Source organism: Ovis aries, chromosome 19 (assembly GCF_016772045.2).
Source record: "Ovis aries strain OAR_USU_Benz2616 breed Rambouillet chromosome 19, ARS-UI_Ramb_v3.0, whole genome shotgun sequence".
NCBI classification, from domain to species: Eukaryota; Metazoa; Chordata; class Mammalia; order Artiodactyla; family Bovidae; genus Ovis; species Ovis aries.
The window spans coordinates 42570020-42591103 of NC_056072.1; the positions used below are offsets into that span (position 1 = coordinate 42570020).

Sequence of the window (21084 nt, forward strand, 5' to 3'; positions counted from 1 at the left end):
CAGTCTTTTTTACTCTTGTACTGTGGAAACAAACTCAGATTCTCATCCATATTAAAACCAAAACTCTTAAGTGGAATTTGACTTTTAAAATGACATTATATTTCCTTTGTCAGTTAATATATCTCTTGATTCTGATAGATTAATAAAATAGACCTTATATAAAATGTGCTTCTAAGCAAATAATGGAAGAGCCTGTTATAAGCACAGACAATTTTAAATACTGCTTTTCTTTTAACTTCAAAAATTCTCTTTACTGCTTTTGTCCTGCAGTTTTACATGTCTTATTTTTTTACTAAATGATTATTTTCTCTTTTTCTTTAACTCAGTAAGACCATTTAGAGAATTCATCTGCTGAAGTATTGAGGGTTCTAATTGTTTAATGGACAGAAATTAGGCCCTGCAAGAGTACTTTAAAAACTGGCAAATACAAGGCATAATTACAGATTCTTTAGAAGAATCTATTTCTGTACAATAGGTTAATTGGTAAGTAGACAGCACTGGCCACACTTTAGACCCAGTTTCCAATTTCAGTTTCATCTGTGCTTTTTTAAAAAACAAATATAAGTGGCTAATTGTGATCAAATTAGTCCTCTTGAAGGAACAATTGGCTACTTATCTCTGATTTTCAAAATTTAAGTGGTCTAACCCATCTGCAGTTAACTGCCTACAGATCTCTTAAGTTGTCAAAGCCTTGACTCACGATAGGAATTCTGTAGCCAGGTGACCAGTGTGTAGTTCATATTATGATGATTTCTTTGGAAGAATCAAGATAGTTTTTAAGAAAATTGAAGCCAAAACAGATAGATTTACCTAAAGGGAAAAATTGGTCTGGGGCCGGTTGACCCGGTTGATTGCCTCAACTCAGTGAACTTTCCACTTAAGATGGCTTCTTCATTTATGTGACTGTAAAAAGTACTTACTCCTCTTTCCCTTTTTAATTTTAGTGGTGCAATCTATGCATTGACTTGGTGGCATTTACCAATGAAATATTCAAAGGAGCAGTTTTCCAGTCACTGGATGGAATTACTGTCTCAGCGAACTGTAAGCTACGAAAGATCTTCACTTTAAAATACAAGCCTCAAGACACTGCTGATAAAGATGGTATGTTCAAACTACTATCAAGATGTTTTACTTCTCCGGTTTTTAAAAAAGATAGACATGCCTTTGGACAGCGTGTTTTTCTTTTTTTTTTAATTCATCTTTATTTAATTGTGGAAAGAACATTTAACATGAGGTCTATCTTAACAAATTTTATTGTTAATAAGTGTTATTTTGACTGTAGTTACAGTGTTATACAGCAGGTCTCTAGAGCTTATTCATCTTGATAGAAATAATAATAAATTAATTTTCTAATGATCATGGTAAGATAGAAGGATGGCTGAGATATTCCTCATATGATTTTTAAAGAGACTGGAAATATATATAGTAATTACTCATTAAATTAGTAATAACTGTACTCTGCAGGAAACAGAGCCACCTGGAATTCATAAGGCAGCACAAACTCTCCTGCTAAGATATCTTAAACAACTAAAATATTGAGGGACTACTATTGCTTCTTTTTATTTTCATCTGGGATTACTTTTAACAAAATCAATTCTCCTAGAAGCCCAGGAAATAGAACTGCACACTAGATGGCAAAGGTGATTTCTTAGAAGTTTATATGTAGACTGTAGATTTGTGCTGCATCTGGATGAGTGTTTGTGGAACAGGACACTGTGCCTATAAATTCACTTGGTAATAAAACACAGCAATGCATTTACAGCTCCCCAAAGAGATCAAAAGCCAGGAAGTATGGCTAGTCATCTTATATACCACTTAAAGGCTGTACAAGAAAGTGAAAGATTTCATTAAAAAAAAAATAGTACCCAGTTAATAAGAAAGTTCAAAATTTATAGAAATATGGATAAATTTAGGTGAATTCCATATCAGATCATAAGAGGTAAATGATAACCTAATTGAAATTTTTAATAAATATAAGGAAAAAGTGACTCAAAACTTGACAGATTAAATATATGTTTTTGTCTCTGATTCTTTCTAAAGCTGCAAAAAAATTATAACATGGGAATAAAAATGGTATAAACCCACCAGGGTGAAGAGGAGATAACAAAACATAAAAGATGTTCATAAATTTTGTCAAATTGAGACGTGACTACTGAAAAGAGCAGAGAAGGCTGAAACTTTTAGTTTTATAGGGGGATTTACCAGTAAGATTCAGAGCATAGAGCCTCAGGGGAGATGAAGACTGACTGTCTTTAGGAGAGGGTTCAATACAAAGACATGGGAAGATCCTGCACTCACCTCCTCCCCTGGACACAAGAAGTCTACAGCTGCATTTGGAATGAATCTCTTGGAAGTTCAGTTCAGTTCAGTTCAGCCACTCAGTCGTGTCCAACTCTGCAACCCCATGAATCGCATCACGCCAGGCCTCCCTGTCCATCACCAACTCCCAGAGTTCACTCAGACTCACGTCCATCGAGTCAGTGATGCCATCCAGCCATCTCATCCTCTGTCGTCCCCTTCTCCTCCTGCCCCCAATCCATCCCAGCATCAGAGTCTTTCCCAATGAGTCAACACTTCGCATGAGGTGGCCAAAGTACTGGACTTTCAGCTTTAGCATCATTCCCTCCAAAGAAATCCCAGGGCTGATCTCCTTCAGAATGGACTGGTTGGATCTCCTTGCAGTCCAAGGGACTCGCAAGAGTCTTCTCCAACACCACAGTTCAAAAGCATCAATTCTTCAGCACTCAGCCTTCTTCACAGTCCAACTCTCACATCCATACATGACCACAGGAAAAACCATAGCCTTGACTAGATGGACCTTAGTCGGCAAAGTAATGTCTCTGCTTTTGAATATACTATCTAGGTTGGTCATAACTTTTCTTCCAAGGAGTAAGCGTCTTTTAATTTCATGGCTGCAGTCACCATCTGCAGTGATTTTGGAGTACAAAAAATAGTCTGACACTGTTTCCACTGTTTCCCCATCTATTTCCCATGAAGTGATGGGACCAGATGCCATGATCTTCGTTTCTGAATGTTTAGCTTTACGCCAACTTTTTCACTCTCCTCTTTCACTTTCATCAAGAGGCTTTTTAGTTCCTCTTCACTTTCTGCCATAAGGGCGGTGTCATCTGCATATCTGAGATTATTGATATTTCTCCTGGCAATCTTGATTCCAGCTTGTGTTTCTTCCAGTCCAGTGTTTCTCATGATGTACTTTGCATATAAGTTAAATAAGCAGGGTGACAATATACAGCCTTGACGTACTTCTTATTGGATGAATAGCATATCCACAACAAAGGATTTAAACAGCATCAAAGCTATGAGAGAGTGAAAAGTGGAAGTCGCTCAGTCGAGTCCAGCTCTTTGTTACCCCATGGACTGTAGAGTCCGTGGAATTTTCCAGACCAGAATACTGGAATGGGTAGCCTTTCCCTTCTCCAGAGGATCTTCCCAAACCAGGGATTGAACCCAGGTCTCTCACATTGCAGGTGGAACCAGCTGAGCCACAAGGGAAGCCACAAAGGTATGAGAGGCAGAGATAAAGTCTCCCCCCAGGGGAAAAGAACCACACCCCGCCACAGCAGTGTACAAATGGGAAAGGTCACAGAGCTATGGACCTTAACCCCTGAGGAACAGGATATCTGAGCTCCATGCCAGGAACCCAGCCCCTAGGTCCTGTACAGGAGAGATGAGCCCCTAAAGTAGCCTGACTTTGAAAACCAGTGGGCAGTATGTCCAGGAAAACTATAAAACTGCAGGGATGAGAAGTCCACTCTTAAAGCTCTTAAAGAGCTTCCTGCATACCTACTAGACCCCAAAACCAGTTGACCCACAGGACACAAGCACCAGCTGAAAAGTGCCTGGATCATAGGTGAAGGGGTCCTACTTACTAACCTTGAAACATATGCTTAAGAGTCAGAAACCAGTTGGAATAATCTCCCAGCTTTGAAACTCTAGCAATAGACCTTTTTACGATCTCAGGCTACTTTGTAATATCAGAACTGTCAAGCACCATTTTGGAATTCTCTTTCTCATCTATTACGCCAGTGTGTCTGCCCTGCTGGGAGCCTCAGCCTTAGGGCTATGTTTTGACTGGGCACTGCTTCCAGTCTGGGTACCAGCTCCACCCACAGCCATAGCCTTGCCAAAACTGGAAGGCACACACAGCCCAAATAGTTCGGCAAACCCTTGAATTCTAGGCTCTGGTGGAAAACAATGTTGTGCTTCTGAGCCACTGGGACATGTCTTAAATAAGGCCACTCCTTCAAGACTGGGAGAGACAGTGGATTTACCTAATACATAGAAACAAACATAATTAAGCAAAATAAGGAGACCAAGGGATATGTTCCAAATGAAGGAATAAGATAAAACCTCAGAAAAAGAAATAAAAGAAACAGAGATAAGCAGTCTCCTGGCAGAGTTCAATGATGATCATAAAGTTGCTCATTAAATTTGGAAGAAGAATGGTTGAACAGAGTGAGAACTTCAACAGAGAGAGAGGAAATAGAAGAAAGTACCAAAGAGAAGTAATAACTGAACTAAAAAATACACTAGAGGAGTTAACAACAGATTGGATTAGGCAGCAGAAGGAATAAAGAAGCTAAGACAAAGCAATGAAAATCACCCAGACAGACTAGCAAAATGACAAAGAATTTTAAGAGGTGAAGATACCTTAAGAGACCTTTGGAACAGCAAGTGAAATAACATTCCCATTACAGAGTCCCACAAGAGGAGAGAAGGGCAAAAAAAATTATTTGAAGAAATAGTGGCTGAAAATTTCCCTAATATGGGAAAGGAAATGGACATCCAGATCCAGGAAGCACAGAGTTCCAAATAAGTTGAAACCAAAGAGCCACACACACCAAGATACATTATAATTAAAACGATAAAAATTAAGGATGAGAGAAAATCCTAAAAGCAGCAAGAGAAAAAAAAAGTACTTGTTACATACTAAAACCCACAAGGCTATTAGATTTTTTAGCATAAACTGTGCAGGCCGGAAGAGAGTGGCTTAACATATTCAAAGTGCTAAAAGGAAGAAAGTTCAGCCAAGAATTATTAACAAGGTTATTGTTCAGAACTAAAGAAATCAAGAGTTTCCCAGATAAACAGAAGTTAAAGGAATCCATCAACACTAAACCAACCCTGCAAGAAATATTGAAGAGACTTCTTTAAGCTGAAAAGAAATAGCACTAATTAATAATAAATTTTAAAACAAGAAGCACATGAAAGTAAGAACCTGACGATTGTTGTACAGTCGCTAAGTCACGTCCAAGAGTCTTTGAGACTCTTTAAGAGTCTGTGGACTGTAGCCTGCCAGGCTCCTCTGTCCGTGGAATTTCCAAGGCAAGAATACTGGAGTGGGTTACCATTTCCTTCTCCATGGGATCTTCCTTACCCAAGAATCAAACTGCATTTCCTGCATTAGTGGGTGGATTCTTGTACAATTGAAATACTAGGGAAGGCCCCCCCAAAAAAAATCTCACTCGAAAAGGTAAACATATAATAAAAGTAGAGGGTCAGTCACTTATAAAGTAAGCATGAAACTTAAAAGACAAAAAACTAAAATATATTGTTCCAAAAATAGTAAATTTAACATGTTATAAAAAACCCCAAACAATCTTTTTGGCCAACCTAGTATATCCTGTGAGTTTTGATAAATCAATAATGACATGTATCTACCATTACAGTATCATACAGAATAGTTTCATTGCCCTAATTACTGTTGCAATGGGGAGACCTGGGTTTGATCCCTGGGTTGGGAAGATCCCCTGGAGAAGGGAATGGCAACCTATTCCAGTATTCTTTCCTGGAGAATCCCCATGGACAGAGGAGCCTGGCAGGCTACAGTCCATGGGGTTGCAAAGAGTCGGACATGACTGAACGACTAAGCCCACAGCACAATTTCTATAGTGCAGTGCCTTTCAAGGAAGGATGGAAAAGAGGGATGATTTTAAAAGGAAATATACAAGAGATGTCCTGTAATAGAATTCAAGAATTTGGTGACTTGTTTTGTTGATGTCTGTATTACAGTAAGTGATGAATGTCCCTTTGTCTTTCTTTCTGAAGGATGGGTCATTGCCTTCTGCAAAACAGATTAGTCGGTCATAGCATTGAGACTTTTATCCAAGGAAATTTGTGTATGTGTTTCTTACATTCCATTCTCAGGTTCAGTTTTAAAATATCATACTAAATGCATGTTTAAGCTCAGTCCTGTGTTATCCTTGGCTCGTTTAAACTACTACTATTTTACTTTAGGACCTCTCAGACTCACCATGATAGGATATGTTGCCTAATTCCGTTGCTGTTCTCTGTTACACAGTGGGATATAATAGAAAATGAGTTATTAGAACCCTAAAACAGCAGTTGACCAGTTTCTTGGTTGTCCAGCAGAATGACTTATGCTGGACAAGTAGTAAAGCATGATGATTCAATTTAGTTTATTACTTTTATGATCCCCAAGGGAACATGGACTAACATTTGCATGACTGAATTATTGATTAACTTGTATCATTTTGCATTTTTTAAAAAAACATGATATATGTGTAGATAGATAGAGAAAGATGGAAGAGAGAAAAGAACAAGTGATGATCCATTCATGAATTTATGCTGCCAATCACAGTTTTATAGGTCTCCTGTTTCCCCAGTCTCCCCAGTTCATTGTTCTTCCTGAAATCTCAGGACTGGGGAGTATGTGTTCAGTGTTCAGTAATGCAAGAAGAGAAGAGCTAAACTGTGATTTAAGACTAGGAGCCCTTTGAGGGCTAAAATTGGATCTCCACAGTTGTATTTCTAGCACATGACCTGGCACCAGTAACGTGTCATAAATGCTTGATGAATTAATGAAGTAGGGCTAGCTAACTGTTCAGTTATTCATTCACTATCTCCATACAGTAAATCTTTATTGGATGTCTAACAATCTGAAGAAAATTATCCCTTCAAAGGTGACAGAAAAAAATCAGAAATACTGGTGTCTTCATAGACTCATTGATCAGGAAAAGGCCCTAAAGACCATCTAATTCAGTGTCTTCATTATACAAATAAGGAAAAGAAGGTCCATGGAAATGAGACATCTTGTGCAGACTGCAGAAGGTAGAACCCAACACCAACCCTCTGACTGCCATTTTGTCAGTGCTGCCCAAGTTTACCATCCACAATAAGTAAAACGATTTAGTATTTTTAATAATTGACTTTGTTGAGTTTTTTTCTCACTTCTCTCCTCACCTGCAGGTAAGGTGAATGTACATCATACCCAAATCTTGTCAGTTTAAGGCTACATTTCCACTCCTTCCCAGAGAGGAGCTGAACTCACAATGCCCTTGCCTAGCAAACCGCGACAGGGGAAGTAAAATGGGTGAGGTACCTAACAGCCAATAGAAGATCGCACAAGAATTAGTCACCAGTGTCCCTATATCAAGACTCAGAATTATTCTAAGATATTTATTATATTTTATAATTCAGTTCAGTTCAGTTGTGTCTGACTCTTTGTGACCTCATGAACCTCAGCATGCCAGGCCTCCCTGTCCATCACCAACTCCCAGAGTTCACCCAAATCCATGTCCATTGAGTTGGTGATGCCATCCAACCATCTCATCCTCTGTCGTCCCCTTCTCCTGCCCTCAATCTTTCCCAGCATCAGAGTCTTTTCAAATGAGTCAGCTCTTTGCATCAGGTGGCCAAAGTATTGGAGTTTCAGCTTCAACATCGGTCCTTCCAATGAACACCCAGGACTAATCTCCTTTAGGATGGACCGGTTGGATCTCCTTGCAGTCCAAGGGACTCTCAAGAGTCTTCTCCAACACCACAGTTCAAAAGCATCCATTCTTTGGCACTCAGCTTTCCTTATAGTCTAACTCTCACATCCATACATGACCACTGGAAAAACCATAGCCTTGACTAGACAGACCTTTGTTGGCAAAGTAATGCTCTGCTTTTGAATATGCTATCTAGGTTGGTCATAACTTTCCTTCCAAGGAGTAAGCGTCTTTTAATTTCATGGCTGCAATCACCATCTGCAGGGATTTTGGAGCCCCGAAAAATAAAGTCAGCCTCTGTTTCCACTGTTTCGCCATCTATTTCCCATGAAGTGATGGGACCAGATGCCATGATCTTCATTTTCTGAATGTTGAGCTTTAAGCCAACTTTTTCACTCTGGTCTTTCACTTTCATCAAGAGGCTCTTTAGTTCTTCTTCACTTTCTGCCATAAAGGTGGTGTCATCTGCATATCTGAAATTATTGATATTTCTCCTAGGAAACTTGATTCCAGCTTGTGCTTCCTCCAGCCCAGTGTTTCTCATGATGAACTCTGCATATAAGTTAAATACTGTTTATAATAAAATATTGTTTCTCAAAACCTCTAAGGATAACAATTTCATTTACAGTACCATCCAAATAATTAAGTACCTCAGAATAAATTTAATCTCAAAACCTCTAAGGATAACAATTTCATTTACAGTACCATCCAAATAATTAAGTACCTCAGAATAAATTTAATCAAGGATGTAAAGACTTGTACATGGAAAACTATAAAACATTGCTAAAAGAAATTAAGAAAAACCTATCTAAATGGAAAGACATCCCACCTTCATGAATTGGAAGACATGATATTGTTAAGATTTTCAATTTCAATATCATGCCTAATGATTTAGAGAATAAATTCAGTCTCTCTTGAAATGTCAGTGGCCTTTTTTACAGAAATGGAATAAATAATCTTCAAATTCATATGGCCTTGCAAGAGGACTGAATATTCAAAAATTTCTTTAAAAAAAAGAACAAAGTTGGAGGATTCATACTTCTCAGTTTCAAAACTTGTCTCAAAGTTACAAAAATCAAAGGAGTTGCTGTTAGGACTGACATATAGACCAATGAAACAGAGTTAAATCCAGAAATAAAGGCATACATCAGATTTTGGCAGGGACACCGAGAACATTCAATGGGGAGAGAATAGTGTCTTCAACAAATGGGGAACCCTACCTCACCCAATTTAAAAAAATTGACTCAAAATGGATCAGTTACCTAAATATAAGAGGTAAACCATTAAAGAGTTAGTAAAAAAAATAGAGATAAATCTTCATGACCTTAAATTTGGCAGTTAGATATGTTACCAAAACCATAGTAACAAAATGTTCAATGTAGATAAACTATACATTATCAAAATTAAAAACTGTATATCAGATGACATTATCAAGACAGTGAAAAATCGCTTCTTGAGCTTTTGACTAAGATCAAGTGAAGACATGAAAAGATGGCTGCCAGAAGCCAGTGTGAGGAATCCCACTCGTGACAAGGTCATGAGGAAGGAAGCTGACATATGCAAGGTCATGATCAGACTTCAGGGGTCCCCCTGGAATTTCCTGAGCATGTACCCCAACAAAAAAACAAAAATCTGCTGGCTTTTGTACTCTGCTTTTCCACTCTTCTGATATCAACTCAGGGCTTTTTCTGCATTTGAAAGGGATGTTTCAGTTAAACCCCCTCTGATAGCTCTCTAGCTTGCCTAACAGGTTCCCCTGGACCTCTTACAGCTTGTGAATTGCTTACACCACCCCCCCCCCCCCCCCACACACACCCCCCCCCCCCCCGCTCCAACCATGAGAGGCACAGAGCTTAAAGCATCTTAAAGATACAGAGCCTTTTCTAAAGAGTTAAAAATCATATTGGTGACGGGTTTTCACTGTTGACTCAATGATTACCGCCAGGCCTCCATATTCTTTATCTTTTAGGCACCTGGGAGGATGTTAATCAATGTAAACGGGATATGGAAAAAGATATATAGTAGTTTTGATGTTAGCAACACTAGACTTTTGAGTTAATTACTTTTCTCTTTGTTATATATCACTGCACTCCTTGTGTCCTTGCTATGTAAGAATGTAACTTTATTTAGTGCTTTCTGAGAATGGCACCAGACTTTGGGAAGATCAACACAAATAAGTCTTCTGGTTGACAAACCCTTATCAGAAAAAAGGCTGTAAAATGTTAATTGGCCCTTCTGGCTGGAAGATGATGTAAATTACCTAAGACTTATGTATACAATTAGGTATGCAGAGAGAAAAGCCTGGTTTTGATAGAGTCTGGACTGCTAACGCTGCATAACTTTGTGTTACCCATTGATCTCCATGTTTTATCAAAAGTATAAAAGGCCTTCTGAACAATAGAGGATGGAGCCAGTCACTGGACTGGTTTCCCCCGTGTCTCTCTCTCTCTCTCCTTTTCTCCCTTTCCCTCTTTTTTCCTCTTTACTTTAATTTCAGGCTGAATTCCCATCTGGGGCGCAGAGGCTCGCCAAGTCTACTTACTTGCCCTGGCTGTTAAGACCCGCGTGAAAGGGAGCCTAAGGTGAGGCACCCTTAGATATTCAAGCGAGCGCCGGTGGCCCAACGTAGATGGTGCAAATTCCTTGTCTGGAATTTTATTGGTCTTCCACATAATCCAAGTTATTCAGCCCTCTTTCTCCACTTAATTTTCCTACTATACTATTGTTTCTTAATCTAATAAGTCTTTCCTTGCCAACACCGTCCCCTCTTTGAATTTCCTGGATCCGCCAGGGCTGGACCCTGGCAGATGGCCTATAGAATGGGAGAAGATATTTGTAACACATATCTGATAGAATATATACTCTGTTTCATAAATAAAGTATACATATATATTCTGATATATTCTAGAATCTGAAATATATAACACAAAAACAAAAAACCCAATTTTTTAAAATGGTCAAAAATCTTAAAGTCAAAGTCAAGTTGCTCAGGCATGTCCGACTCTTTGCAACCCCATGGACTGTAGCCTACCAGGCTTCTCTGTCCGTGGGATCTTCCAGGCAAGAATATTGGAGTGGGTTGCCATTTCCTTCTCCAGGAGATATTCCCAACCCAGGGATTGAACCCAGGTCACCAGCATTGTAGGCAGATACTTTACCGTCTAAGCCACCAGGGAATTACCAAAAGTCTTAACTATATCTCCAAAGAAGATACACAAAAGAAGATAATACAAATGTCAGCCAACAAACCTAAGAGGCTAAACATCATTGTTCATTAGGGAAATAAAATTTTAAACCACAGTGAGATACCACTTTATACCTACTAGGATGGCTATAATTTTTTTATAGAAAATAAGTGTTAGCAAATGTGGAGGGAAATTGTAATCTTCAAGCATTGCTGATAGGAAACCAAAATTGTTCTCTCGTTGTGGAAAACATTTTGGCAGTTCCTTAAGAACTTAAACACAGCAATACCATATGACCCTGCAATTCCACTCTGAAGTATATGCTTCCCCAAACAAAAAACAGATACATGTGCATGCATGTTTACAACAGCATTACCTCCAATAGCCAAAATGTGGAAACAGCCCACATGTCCATCTCTGGATGAGCAGATTGACAAAAATTGGTGAGTACTATTTACACAGATACAAAAGGCCACATACTGTGTGATTCCATTCACATGAGATACCCATAATAGATAAATCCATGGAGACGTATTGTAGGTTTGTGACTGACAGGGACTAGGGACCAGAGCGAATGGGGAGATTCAGATTAATGGGTACGTTCACTGTGAGTGTGCTAAATGCCACTGAATATTTTACTGTAAAATGATTAACTTTATTAAAATCAATTTCTTCTCAAAAAAAACTGTAATGGAATGATTCACTCAGGATAGTGAAGATTTTGTGTAGTTCCTTTAAACATCAAAACCTTTTATTATTCACAACGAAAGAAAAACACACATACCAGGATGCAGTTGTGTCGTCACCATTGTAATGAAATAATTTTCATAAGTGTCTGCTGTTACTAATAATAAACATTTATATAGCACTTGCTATGTACCAGGTAGTATTCTTATCCTTTTATACATTAACTAATATAATCATCACAGTAACCCTGTAAGGGAAGTGTTATTTTCATATCCATGTTTCACAGATATGGAGAACAGGGCAGAGCAAGATAATTACAATGCCATGATCACACAACAGCTTGCTATAGCCAGAACATGAGACCAGGCTGCCTTGCTCCAGAACCTGTTCTGTAACTGATATGATATACAGCTTCTTAAAATCTTTCTGCATTAATACAGTTAAACTCCATAAAGAAGGGATTTATGAATGAATAAAAAAAAGAATCAACTTTATACCAGTATTGTTAAATTAACTAGATTAAATGTGTCCCCCTAAAATTTATATTTCTGCTTTATTGACTATGCCAAAGCCTTTGACTGTGTGTGGGGGTCACAATAAACTGTGGAAAATTCTGAAAGAGATGGGAATACAGACCACCTGACCTGCCTCTTGAAAAACCTATATGCAGGTCAGGAAGCAACAGTTAGAACTGGACAGGGAACAACAGACTGGTTCCAAATAGGAAAAGGAGTACGTCAAAGCTGTATATTGTCACCCTACTTATTTAACTTATAAGCAGAGTACATCATGAGAAATGCTGGGCTGGAAGAAGCACAAGCTGGAATCAAGATTGCTGGGAGAAATATCAATAACCTCAGATATGCAGATAACACCACCTTTAAGGCAGAAAGTGAAGAAGAACTAAAAAGCTTCTTGATAAAAGTGAAAGAGGAGAGTGAAAAAGTTGGCTTAAAGCTCAACATTCAGAAAACGAAGATCATGGCATCTGGTCCCATCACTTCATGGGAAATAGATGGGGAGACAGTGGAAACAGTGTCAGACTTTATTTTGGGGGCCTCCAAAATCACCGCAGATGGTGATTGCAGCCATGAAATTAAAAGACGCTTACTCCTTGGAAGGAAAGTTATGACCAACCTAGATAGCATATTCAAAAGCAGAGACATTACTTTGCCAATAAAGGTCTGTCTAGTCAAGGCTATGGTTTTTCCTGTGGTCATGTATGGATGTGAGAGTTGGACTGTGAAGAAAGCTGAGTGCCGAAGAATTGATGCTTTTAAACTGTGGTGTTGGAGAAGACTCTTGAGAGTCCCTTGGACTGCAAGGAGATCCAACCAGTCCATTCTGAAGATCAGCCCGGGGTGTTCTTTGGAAGGAATGATGCTAAAGATGAAACTCCAGTACTTTCGCCACCTCATGCGAACAGTTGACTCATTGGGAAAGAGTCTGATGCTGGGAGGGATTGGGGGCAGGAGGAGAAGGGGACGACAGAGCATGAGATGGCTGGATGGCATCACTGACTCGACGGACATGAGTTTGAGTGAACTATGGGAATGGGTGATGGACAGGGAGGCCTGGCATGCTGCGATTCATGGGGTCGCAAAGAGTCGGACACGACTGAGTGACTGAACTGAACTGAATAAGATAGCCAGGTTTCCCTGGTAGCTAGATGGTAAAAGAATCTCTGCAATACAGGAGCCTTGGGTTCGATCCCTGGGTCAGAAAGTTCCCCTGGAGAAGGAAATGGCTACCCACTCCGGTATTTTTGCCTAGAGAATTCCATGGACAGAGGAGCCCACAGTCCATGGGTTTGCAAAAAGTCGGACGCAACTGAGCGACTAACACACGCACACAATAAGAGATCCCAGAACGCTGCCTCTCCCTTCCCACCACATGTGGTTTCAGAAGAAAGACAGCCATCTGTGAACCAGGGTTGGGATGTTTATCAGACATCAGATCTGCTAGTGCCTTGGTCTTGAGCTTCTCAGCCCCTAGAACTATGAGAAATAAATTTGTTATTTCTACACATTTCCACTCAATCTACAGTATTCTGTTATAGCAGCCCAAACAAAAACAAATATTTTAGCAGTAAGGAAACATTTGTGTTTTCTGCTTCGCTCTCAGTGATGTTTCAGAGAGGTGAGATCTGATATAAGTAAGGTACTGTACTAAGCACTACAAGTAAGTAAAATGAATATAGTTGAATCCAGAATCAATGAATTATTACAGAATTGGTTCTTATTTAAACTACAGTGAATTATGAGTATCTGTAGTGGAAATAGATCTATAAATCTAACTATTTTGTAAGGCATTCTCCCCCCCCCCACCAATAAAATGGGGATGATGATGATTAATGCATAAAGTGCTTTATATATGTGTTAAAATTGATGAGTTAATTTTTAAAGCTAGTTAAGATCCTCATCAAGGGTATTAAACACCATAGAATGATTCATTTTATGAGGACTTTATGACCATAGAAAGGAGGACAGGGTTACAGAGTCACTCAAACATTGCAATAATACACTATCTCATACTGGGAGCAAAGGTGTCAAAAAAAACTACCATCTGGTTGTGTCTGGATGCTGTATGAGCAAATCTGTTAGCTTTCTCAGAGCCTTATTCACATACCATTTTGCCTTTTTGAGCCTACCATTCTAGCCAACATAATGTTCTTTCAGATGTGTTAGCAAAAGCAGTTCAAATTCTATTGTATCATAGTTCAAAAAGCAGTCTGCGTGTTTCCATACTAAGCCCCTACCCTGGAGATAGAACCTGTATGAAAGAACAAGACAGGCTCTCATCCCTTAGTATCTGATTGCCTGCTTGATTTGTTATTTGCCATCTGGGGAGAAAAAATATCCAAATAAAATGTGCATGGAGTACTATTCAGGATATAGCTGAATAAAGAACAACCAATGAAAAAAAAACAGAAGACTAGGCAGCTGCATTTAATCTAGGTTGACTGTTATTAAGGGGCTTTTGTTCATGACCATTTATTAAGCACCTCATTTGAGCCAAGTGTTTTATTAAATGTATCACTGGGATTCTCTCACTATTCAGTGTGGCAGAACTGTCTTTCTTTCACTTCCTAGAATGCACCAAAGTCTTTCTATCTTCAGAGTCTTCAAAAGCTGTTTCATCTACCTGAATAATCACTCCCACCCCATTTCACCAGGCCATTTTCTGCTTATCCTTTATGACTCAGCTTAAATGTCTCTTTTATCAGGAAGACTTTCCCTAACAACCTATGAAGTTGGATTCCCCCATTACTTCTGTCATAACATCTTGAACTTTTCTTTCAGAGCATTTAACACAATTATAATTAACTGTGATATAGCTTGTTTCATATTCTCTGCTGGGTATAAGCTTTAATAAAGCCATCATAGAGTCAACTCTGGCTCACCACTAAATTCCCAGCCACTAGATAAGTACCTGGCACATAGTAGAGACTCAGAAAGAATTTACTGAATGATAAAAATGAGTAAATGAATGACTATAGGTAGACCATGCCCTGTAATACAGTTCAGCACTATTTAATTTTTGTGTGGGATCTGTACTATTTTTGGAATTAGTCTATTTTTAAATTAAGCCATAAATGCTAAAAATACAAAATAATGTAACCTAGTAATTGAGCCTAGAGAAGGGGGAATGGTTGGTGGGGAGATGAGTTAAGTTTTATTTAGATCTATCAGAAAACATCTAGCTACCCGGTTTAAAGCCCCTTCATAGTTTGGGATCACAGAAAAATGAGACTAAAGTTTCTTTCCTCTTTCTCAAAAATGAAACTTTCCATACAAAATCTCAGGAAGTTTGACAGTCAGTAGTCACTTAATGATTATGCTCTATTTTAGAATAATACATCAGTAGTTTTTTCTCTAATTTATCCCTTTATTGCAGGTTTTATTTTATACTGCCACAATATTCATTTCCTCAGTAAATAATCCAATAAGTAGTAAGACAATTCTGAGAGCAAAGAGAGAGAATATATAGAAAAAGGAAAAATGATGTAGAGGGAATTTGAGTCTTTTAGTGTGAAATCTGATTTGCATGTCAACCACGTTCCTGTAAGATTCGGATTGGAGTTTTGTAATAGTCTCTGTCTTGTTCTGTCTTTCATAAAAACGTGTGGATTTTTGGTTACCAGAATTTGCTGTTTGTCTCTTATTAGTTGGAAATTCAGCTTTTCTTTTGGATACATTTCAAACTTTGTAGTATTGTACCCTGTACCATCCACACAAGCCCTATGAGCTAAAGTTTCTATAATTTCTCTTCAAAGGATTCAGAATACATCATTTTATTTCAGGTTCTTATTAGCCTACAGAATTTTCTTTCTCTATTAATATAAAAATCTCAGTTTATCAATATTGGCACCGATGTGGAAATTATCTTTTTCTACCTCAAGAAGTCTGAAATGACATGTCAAATATATATATATAGAGAGAGAGTTAGTTTACATACTTTCCAAATTTTTTTATTTTGAGAGTTCATTTACTCAGTTACTTTACATTGGCTTTCTAAATGTCAATGACAAGTAAGAAGTGAATGGACAAAGAATACCTGAGAACTAAGATTTATAAGCTCAGTGGCATTTGTAATAAGGAACTTTAGGACACTTGGAAACCATTACATTGCTGATGAGCATTTAAGTTTTTAGTTAAATGATTCATTTTCCTTTTCAAGATTAGGACATTAAAATCTAATTAGGGAATGGCCACAGCTTGGATGCACAAAAACCTAACATCATTTGCCTTTATAAACATGGTTAGAGTTTATACTTACATAAGGATATTTTTGAGGGATGAATTTGGTTGAATTTTTCTTACTATTCATATTCACATGTGCACAAACCAAATTTTTTCCACTAGATTCTAAAAGAAATTTTTTCCTACTAAAAATTATTATGAAGAAGAAATAAAAACTATGCTTAGACTAATCAGGAAAAGTTATTTTTCATTTTGGTATATTTCTTTCTAGTCCTTTTCCTATTTGTATGTTTCATTGAACAATTTTCTATAGTTGAGATTTGGATATACTATGTTCATTTAACATCTTATCTTGAACCTTTCCCATCTTTGTAAATACAGTGTCTTATAAACTCTTAACTGGAAATTCAACTTGTTTCAGAAATTATAAACATTTATATTGACCTTCATCTGAGTTTCTGATTTTTTAAATGTAGAATATATTCATAAGTGAAATTACTGAGTGAAATATCATGGACATTTTTAAGGCTTTTGATGCACATAGTAAAACTGCTTTTTGGAATGTTAACAGCAACTAAATTCCTACTTGCTACATATAACAAAGCTTAATATCTTTGCCATAAGATAGGTCATATAACTTTTTAAAATAACCTAATAGTAAAATGGGTTAAGAACATGAACAGAAAATTTATTATAATGAAAACTTAAATATCCATGTAAATATATATGAATAATATGAAATCTCATTGGAAATGCAAGCTATAATAATAAAAATACTACTTTAATTAAACTACTTTTTTCTTTGAAAGTATTTGAAGATTGGATGTTAACATTAGGGAAAGCTGGGTAAAGGGTATATTGGAACTCTGTACTATTTTTGTAACTTTTCTGTAAGTCTAAATTTATTTCAAAATGAAAAGTTAGAAAAATGACTCATATGATGGCTCTAGGTGGTTACTCAATAATGTCATTGTACTTGGTGACCTATAAATGAGGCAGTGTAATCCCAGAAACCTTCATTGAGCATACTCAGCTCGTTCTTCTGAGTGCTACTCTAGTATTAAAAAAAAAAAAACAAATATAAAATATTTCCAATCAGTGCTCTCATTCATTGCAGAAGTCTCTGAATCTGTTCCATATGTTGGTACTCTATCTCATTTAATCCTCTCTACAATCCCAGAAAGTAAACCTTAAAATTATTTATGCTCAGATGAGGTAACCAAGACTGTATAACATTGAGTAACCCATCCAAAGTCATACTCTAAAATGTTTTACTTTAACTGGTTTCATTTATAAGGTATGTCCATTCGGCAGAAATTGCTTACATTTGGGAAATTAATGTTTGTCTTTATTTCCAGCTGGACATGATGCTTCCTTTCCAACAGATGAACGTATAGACATTATTCCACGAAGCTGCCAACTAACGACAGATGTTCCACAAGTCACACAGCTGCTAAACATGACTAAACTCCGCCAAACTGAAATAAAATTTGGAGGTCATCCTCTGAGTCCAGCAGAATCAGGTGTGTACTCAAGTCCTAAAGTATAAGCCTCTTTATTTCTAAGGCCAAAAAGTAGAGGGTGGTGGAAGAGCCTGGCAATGATGCTTCATAGCTGAGGTTATATATTAAATCACTTTAACATCAGCTCTTGTCAGTGATAAACCACTTTAAATTTCTTTTTTAGCAGCTAAAATAGCTTCTTGATTTTTATATGTTAAGTCAAACATCCTTGGTCTTTCCTTTCTTCCTGTATGTGTCCAAGCCCTGCCAGTTACACCTCCAAGTCAGCTCTCAAATCTGATCCTATTCTACTTTCATTGTTTGGGTCCCCTCTGTCATTTAACCTTACCCTCCCAGTTAATCTTTACATTGCTGTCAGATTTCTCTTTCTGATAATAGAAATAGAAATGTAACCATGGTGCTCTTTGATTAAAGACTTTTAATGCCTTTCCTACTATCTTAGAAGACAAAATGAAAAAAGCCCCTGGGGACTCAAAAAAGTCAGTCTCCCTTATTCCAAACTTACTCCACAGTTTCATCTCCAGACCCTTTCTCTCATTCCCCATGTGTTAATTTCTGACCACTCTCTACAGCTTTCATATTTTCTTATTTTGAGATTGCTGTTTCATTGGCCTAAAATGGCTTCTTTGCCTTTCTGCCTGCAAAAACACTCAATTTGTCTTCCTAAATCCAACTCAAATGCCACCTCTTCTGTCCTAACAAGCATTGTTCTCCTTTTGTGATGGTTTTTTGTTCCTTGCAATACTTTTTAATTAATATTCTTTCATTCCCAATTAAATGTGACTCTTTCAAAAAGAGCACTGTACATCATTCTTCTATATCCCTGCCACCTAACACAGTGTTTGCCATATATTTGGCCTCGTGCTGCACACTCACCTGACAGTAGCCAGTCAGATAACAGAAATGAGTGAAGTGAGCCGGATGCCTGGACATCCCACCCACAGAAACATTTTCTACTTCTGCAGTGAGCCCTGTTGGGAGTGGAGGGGAGCAATTAGGGAAGAAGAGTATGATAGTGCTTCAAACAAACTGTTCTCTCCTGTGGAAGCTGTAATATCAACAACTGATACAAATGATACAATACATGGCAGTTAACACTCAGCCTCTGTGAATAAGCTGTAAAGGAGTGGTGAGAACTACAGCAAACTGGATTCTCGTTCTCAGCCTAGAAGGGACAGGGGCAATTCGGTTCTAGCCAAATTTTGCCTTGCGAGAACACAGGTACAGTCTCACCAGATCTTCCTTTTTTTTTTTTTTTTCAAGAGGAACTCAGTTTTCCAGTGTTTGTAACAGTATTTGTTGTTCAGTCGCTCAGTCCTGTTCAGCTCTTCACAACCCCATGAACTGCAGCATGCCAGTCTTCCCTGTCCTTCACCATCTCCTGGAGTTTGCCCAACCTGATGTCCATTGAGTTGGTGATGCCATCCAACCATCTCATCCTCTGTTGTCTCCTCTTTGACAATTTTAAAATATTGTCTAAGACTCTAAACATTTTTGAAAACACTCTTAGAGTCAAACAAAACACGCCAGAGCTGCCAGTTTTCTACCTCTGTATTGGACACCCATAGATATTGACCAAACAAGTGAATAGTACTTACAGATCAAGAAATCTGTTATTCAGATGAGCAGTTCTCAGCTTCCTGCATGTTAGAATCACTTGGGACATTTTTAAAATAACTGATATAAAAAAAATTTTTCCCCTAATGTCTATGCTTCACCCCCAGAAATGTTGATTTAATTGCCCTCGGTTGGGTTTTGTTTGTTTTTTTAAACGTCTCCAGCCATTGTGACATACAACCAGGTTTGAGAACCCTGAATGAGTGACTGGATCACTTATCCCCACAAAGGTGATAACCTTGAGAGAAATCACGGTGAGGGGTGGGGGAACTTGTAGGGTGTGTTGGTTCTCAGATAACAGGTGGGGAAGAGACAGTTGTCAAAATTCAAGAGTGGTCAAAGTAGAAAGAGGAGAAAAGAGATGATCATGATGAGATGCATTGCGTGCATGCTGAGTCGTGTCTGACTCTTTGCAACACCATGGACTGTAACCCACCAAGCTCCCCTCTCCAGTGGATTTTCCAGGCAAGAGCACTGGAGTGAACTGCCATTGCCTTCCCCAGTGGTGAGATGAATGAGTGACAAAACAGACTCATGTTTCAATTCAGTTCAGTTCAGTCGCTCAGTCGTGTCTGACTCTTTGCAACTCAATCGACTGCAGCACACCAGGCTTCCCTGTCCATCAGCAACTCCCAGGGCTTGCTCAGACTCATAACTCACTTTTACTCTCTCTGTTTATCCAAAATTCATTTATTCTTGATATATTTTTATTGCATATTTCTGGAGATTTGGGACCATTCTGTTAACTTTTTCAGTATAAACCCTGTAAGAGAATTTGACACTTTATTTTTCAGTCCTTTGTAATGCAATTTCCAAACTCACAAACAAGTAGAGACACTACATAGTGAATCCCCCATGTTTCCATCACCTGCTTTGACAGTTGCCATCTTTAAGCAAGGAGTTATGGTAACAGTGAGAACACGGATCATGAGAATTTGTGTATTTGTTATATGTACTATCTTTAGAGAGAGATAGAGATAAAGAATAGAGATAGAGAATTTGTGTATTTGTTATATGTACTATCTTTAGAGAGAGAAGGCCCTGGTGGCTCAGATGGTAAAGTGTTTGTCTATAGTGCAAGAGACCCGGGTTCAATCCCTGGGTTGGGAAGATCCCCTGGAGAAGGAAATGGCAATCCACTCCAGTATATTGCCTGGAAAATCCCATGGACATAGGAGCCTGGAAGGCTATAGTCCATGGGGTCACAAAGAGTCGGACACGACTGAGCGACTTCACTTAGAGAGAGAGGGAGAGAAAGAGAATATATGCAATCTATGTTCATTACAGAACCTTTGGAAAATATATAAAAGTTTTCACTACCCAGGTAGCCACTGTTACGACCTCAAGTCATAATTCAGTCTTAATGGAAAATTCTCCACAGAGTACAATGAGTAAGAGTGTTTCACATAACCAAACACTCTGTCTGTATCTAACAGGCTGTGATAACTTTCCATAACAGAAATGATTGCAAAGCCTATCATGTAGCTCTTTGTAGTTGTAAATGCTCCTTTTTTCTTCTGTCTCTCTAGCTTAATGTTTTAAGAATTGTGTCTTTAAATGAAAATGCAAGTCTATATCCAGATATTTTGCATCTGTATTTTAAATTTAAACTTCA

The 21084-nt window shown here is 38.1% G+C and overlaps 1 protein-coding gene across 13 annotated transcripts in view; it reads left to right on the top strand.

Moving 5' to 3' along the window:
* CFAP20DC (CFAP20 domain containing) overlaps positions 1 to 21084 on the top strand; it is a 260347-nt gene that overhangs the window by 112569 nt on the left and 126694 nt on the right. For all 13 annotated transcript variants that reach the window (XM_012099769.5, XM_042235990.2, XM_012099779.5 and 10 more), the window contains 2 exons: positions 945 to 1101; positions 17688 to 17852. In XM_012099769.5, the coding sequence (XP_011955159.1) occupies positions 945 to 1101; positions 17688 to 17852 (322 nt within the window). The remainder of the gene's footprint in view (positions 1 to 944; positions 1102 to 17687; positions 17853 to 21084) is intronic.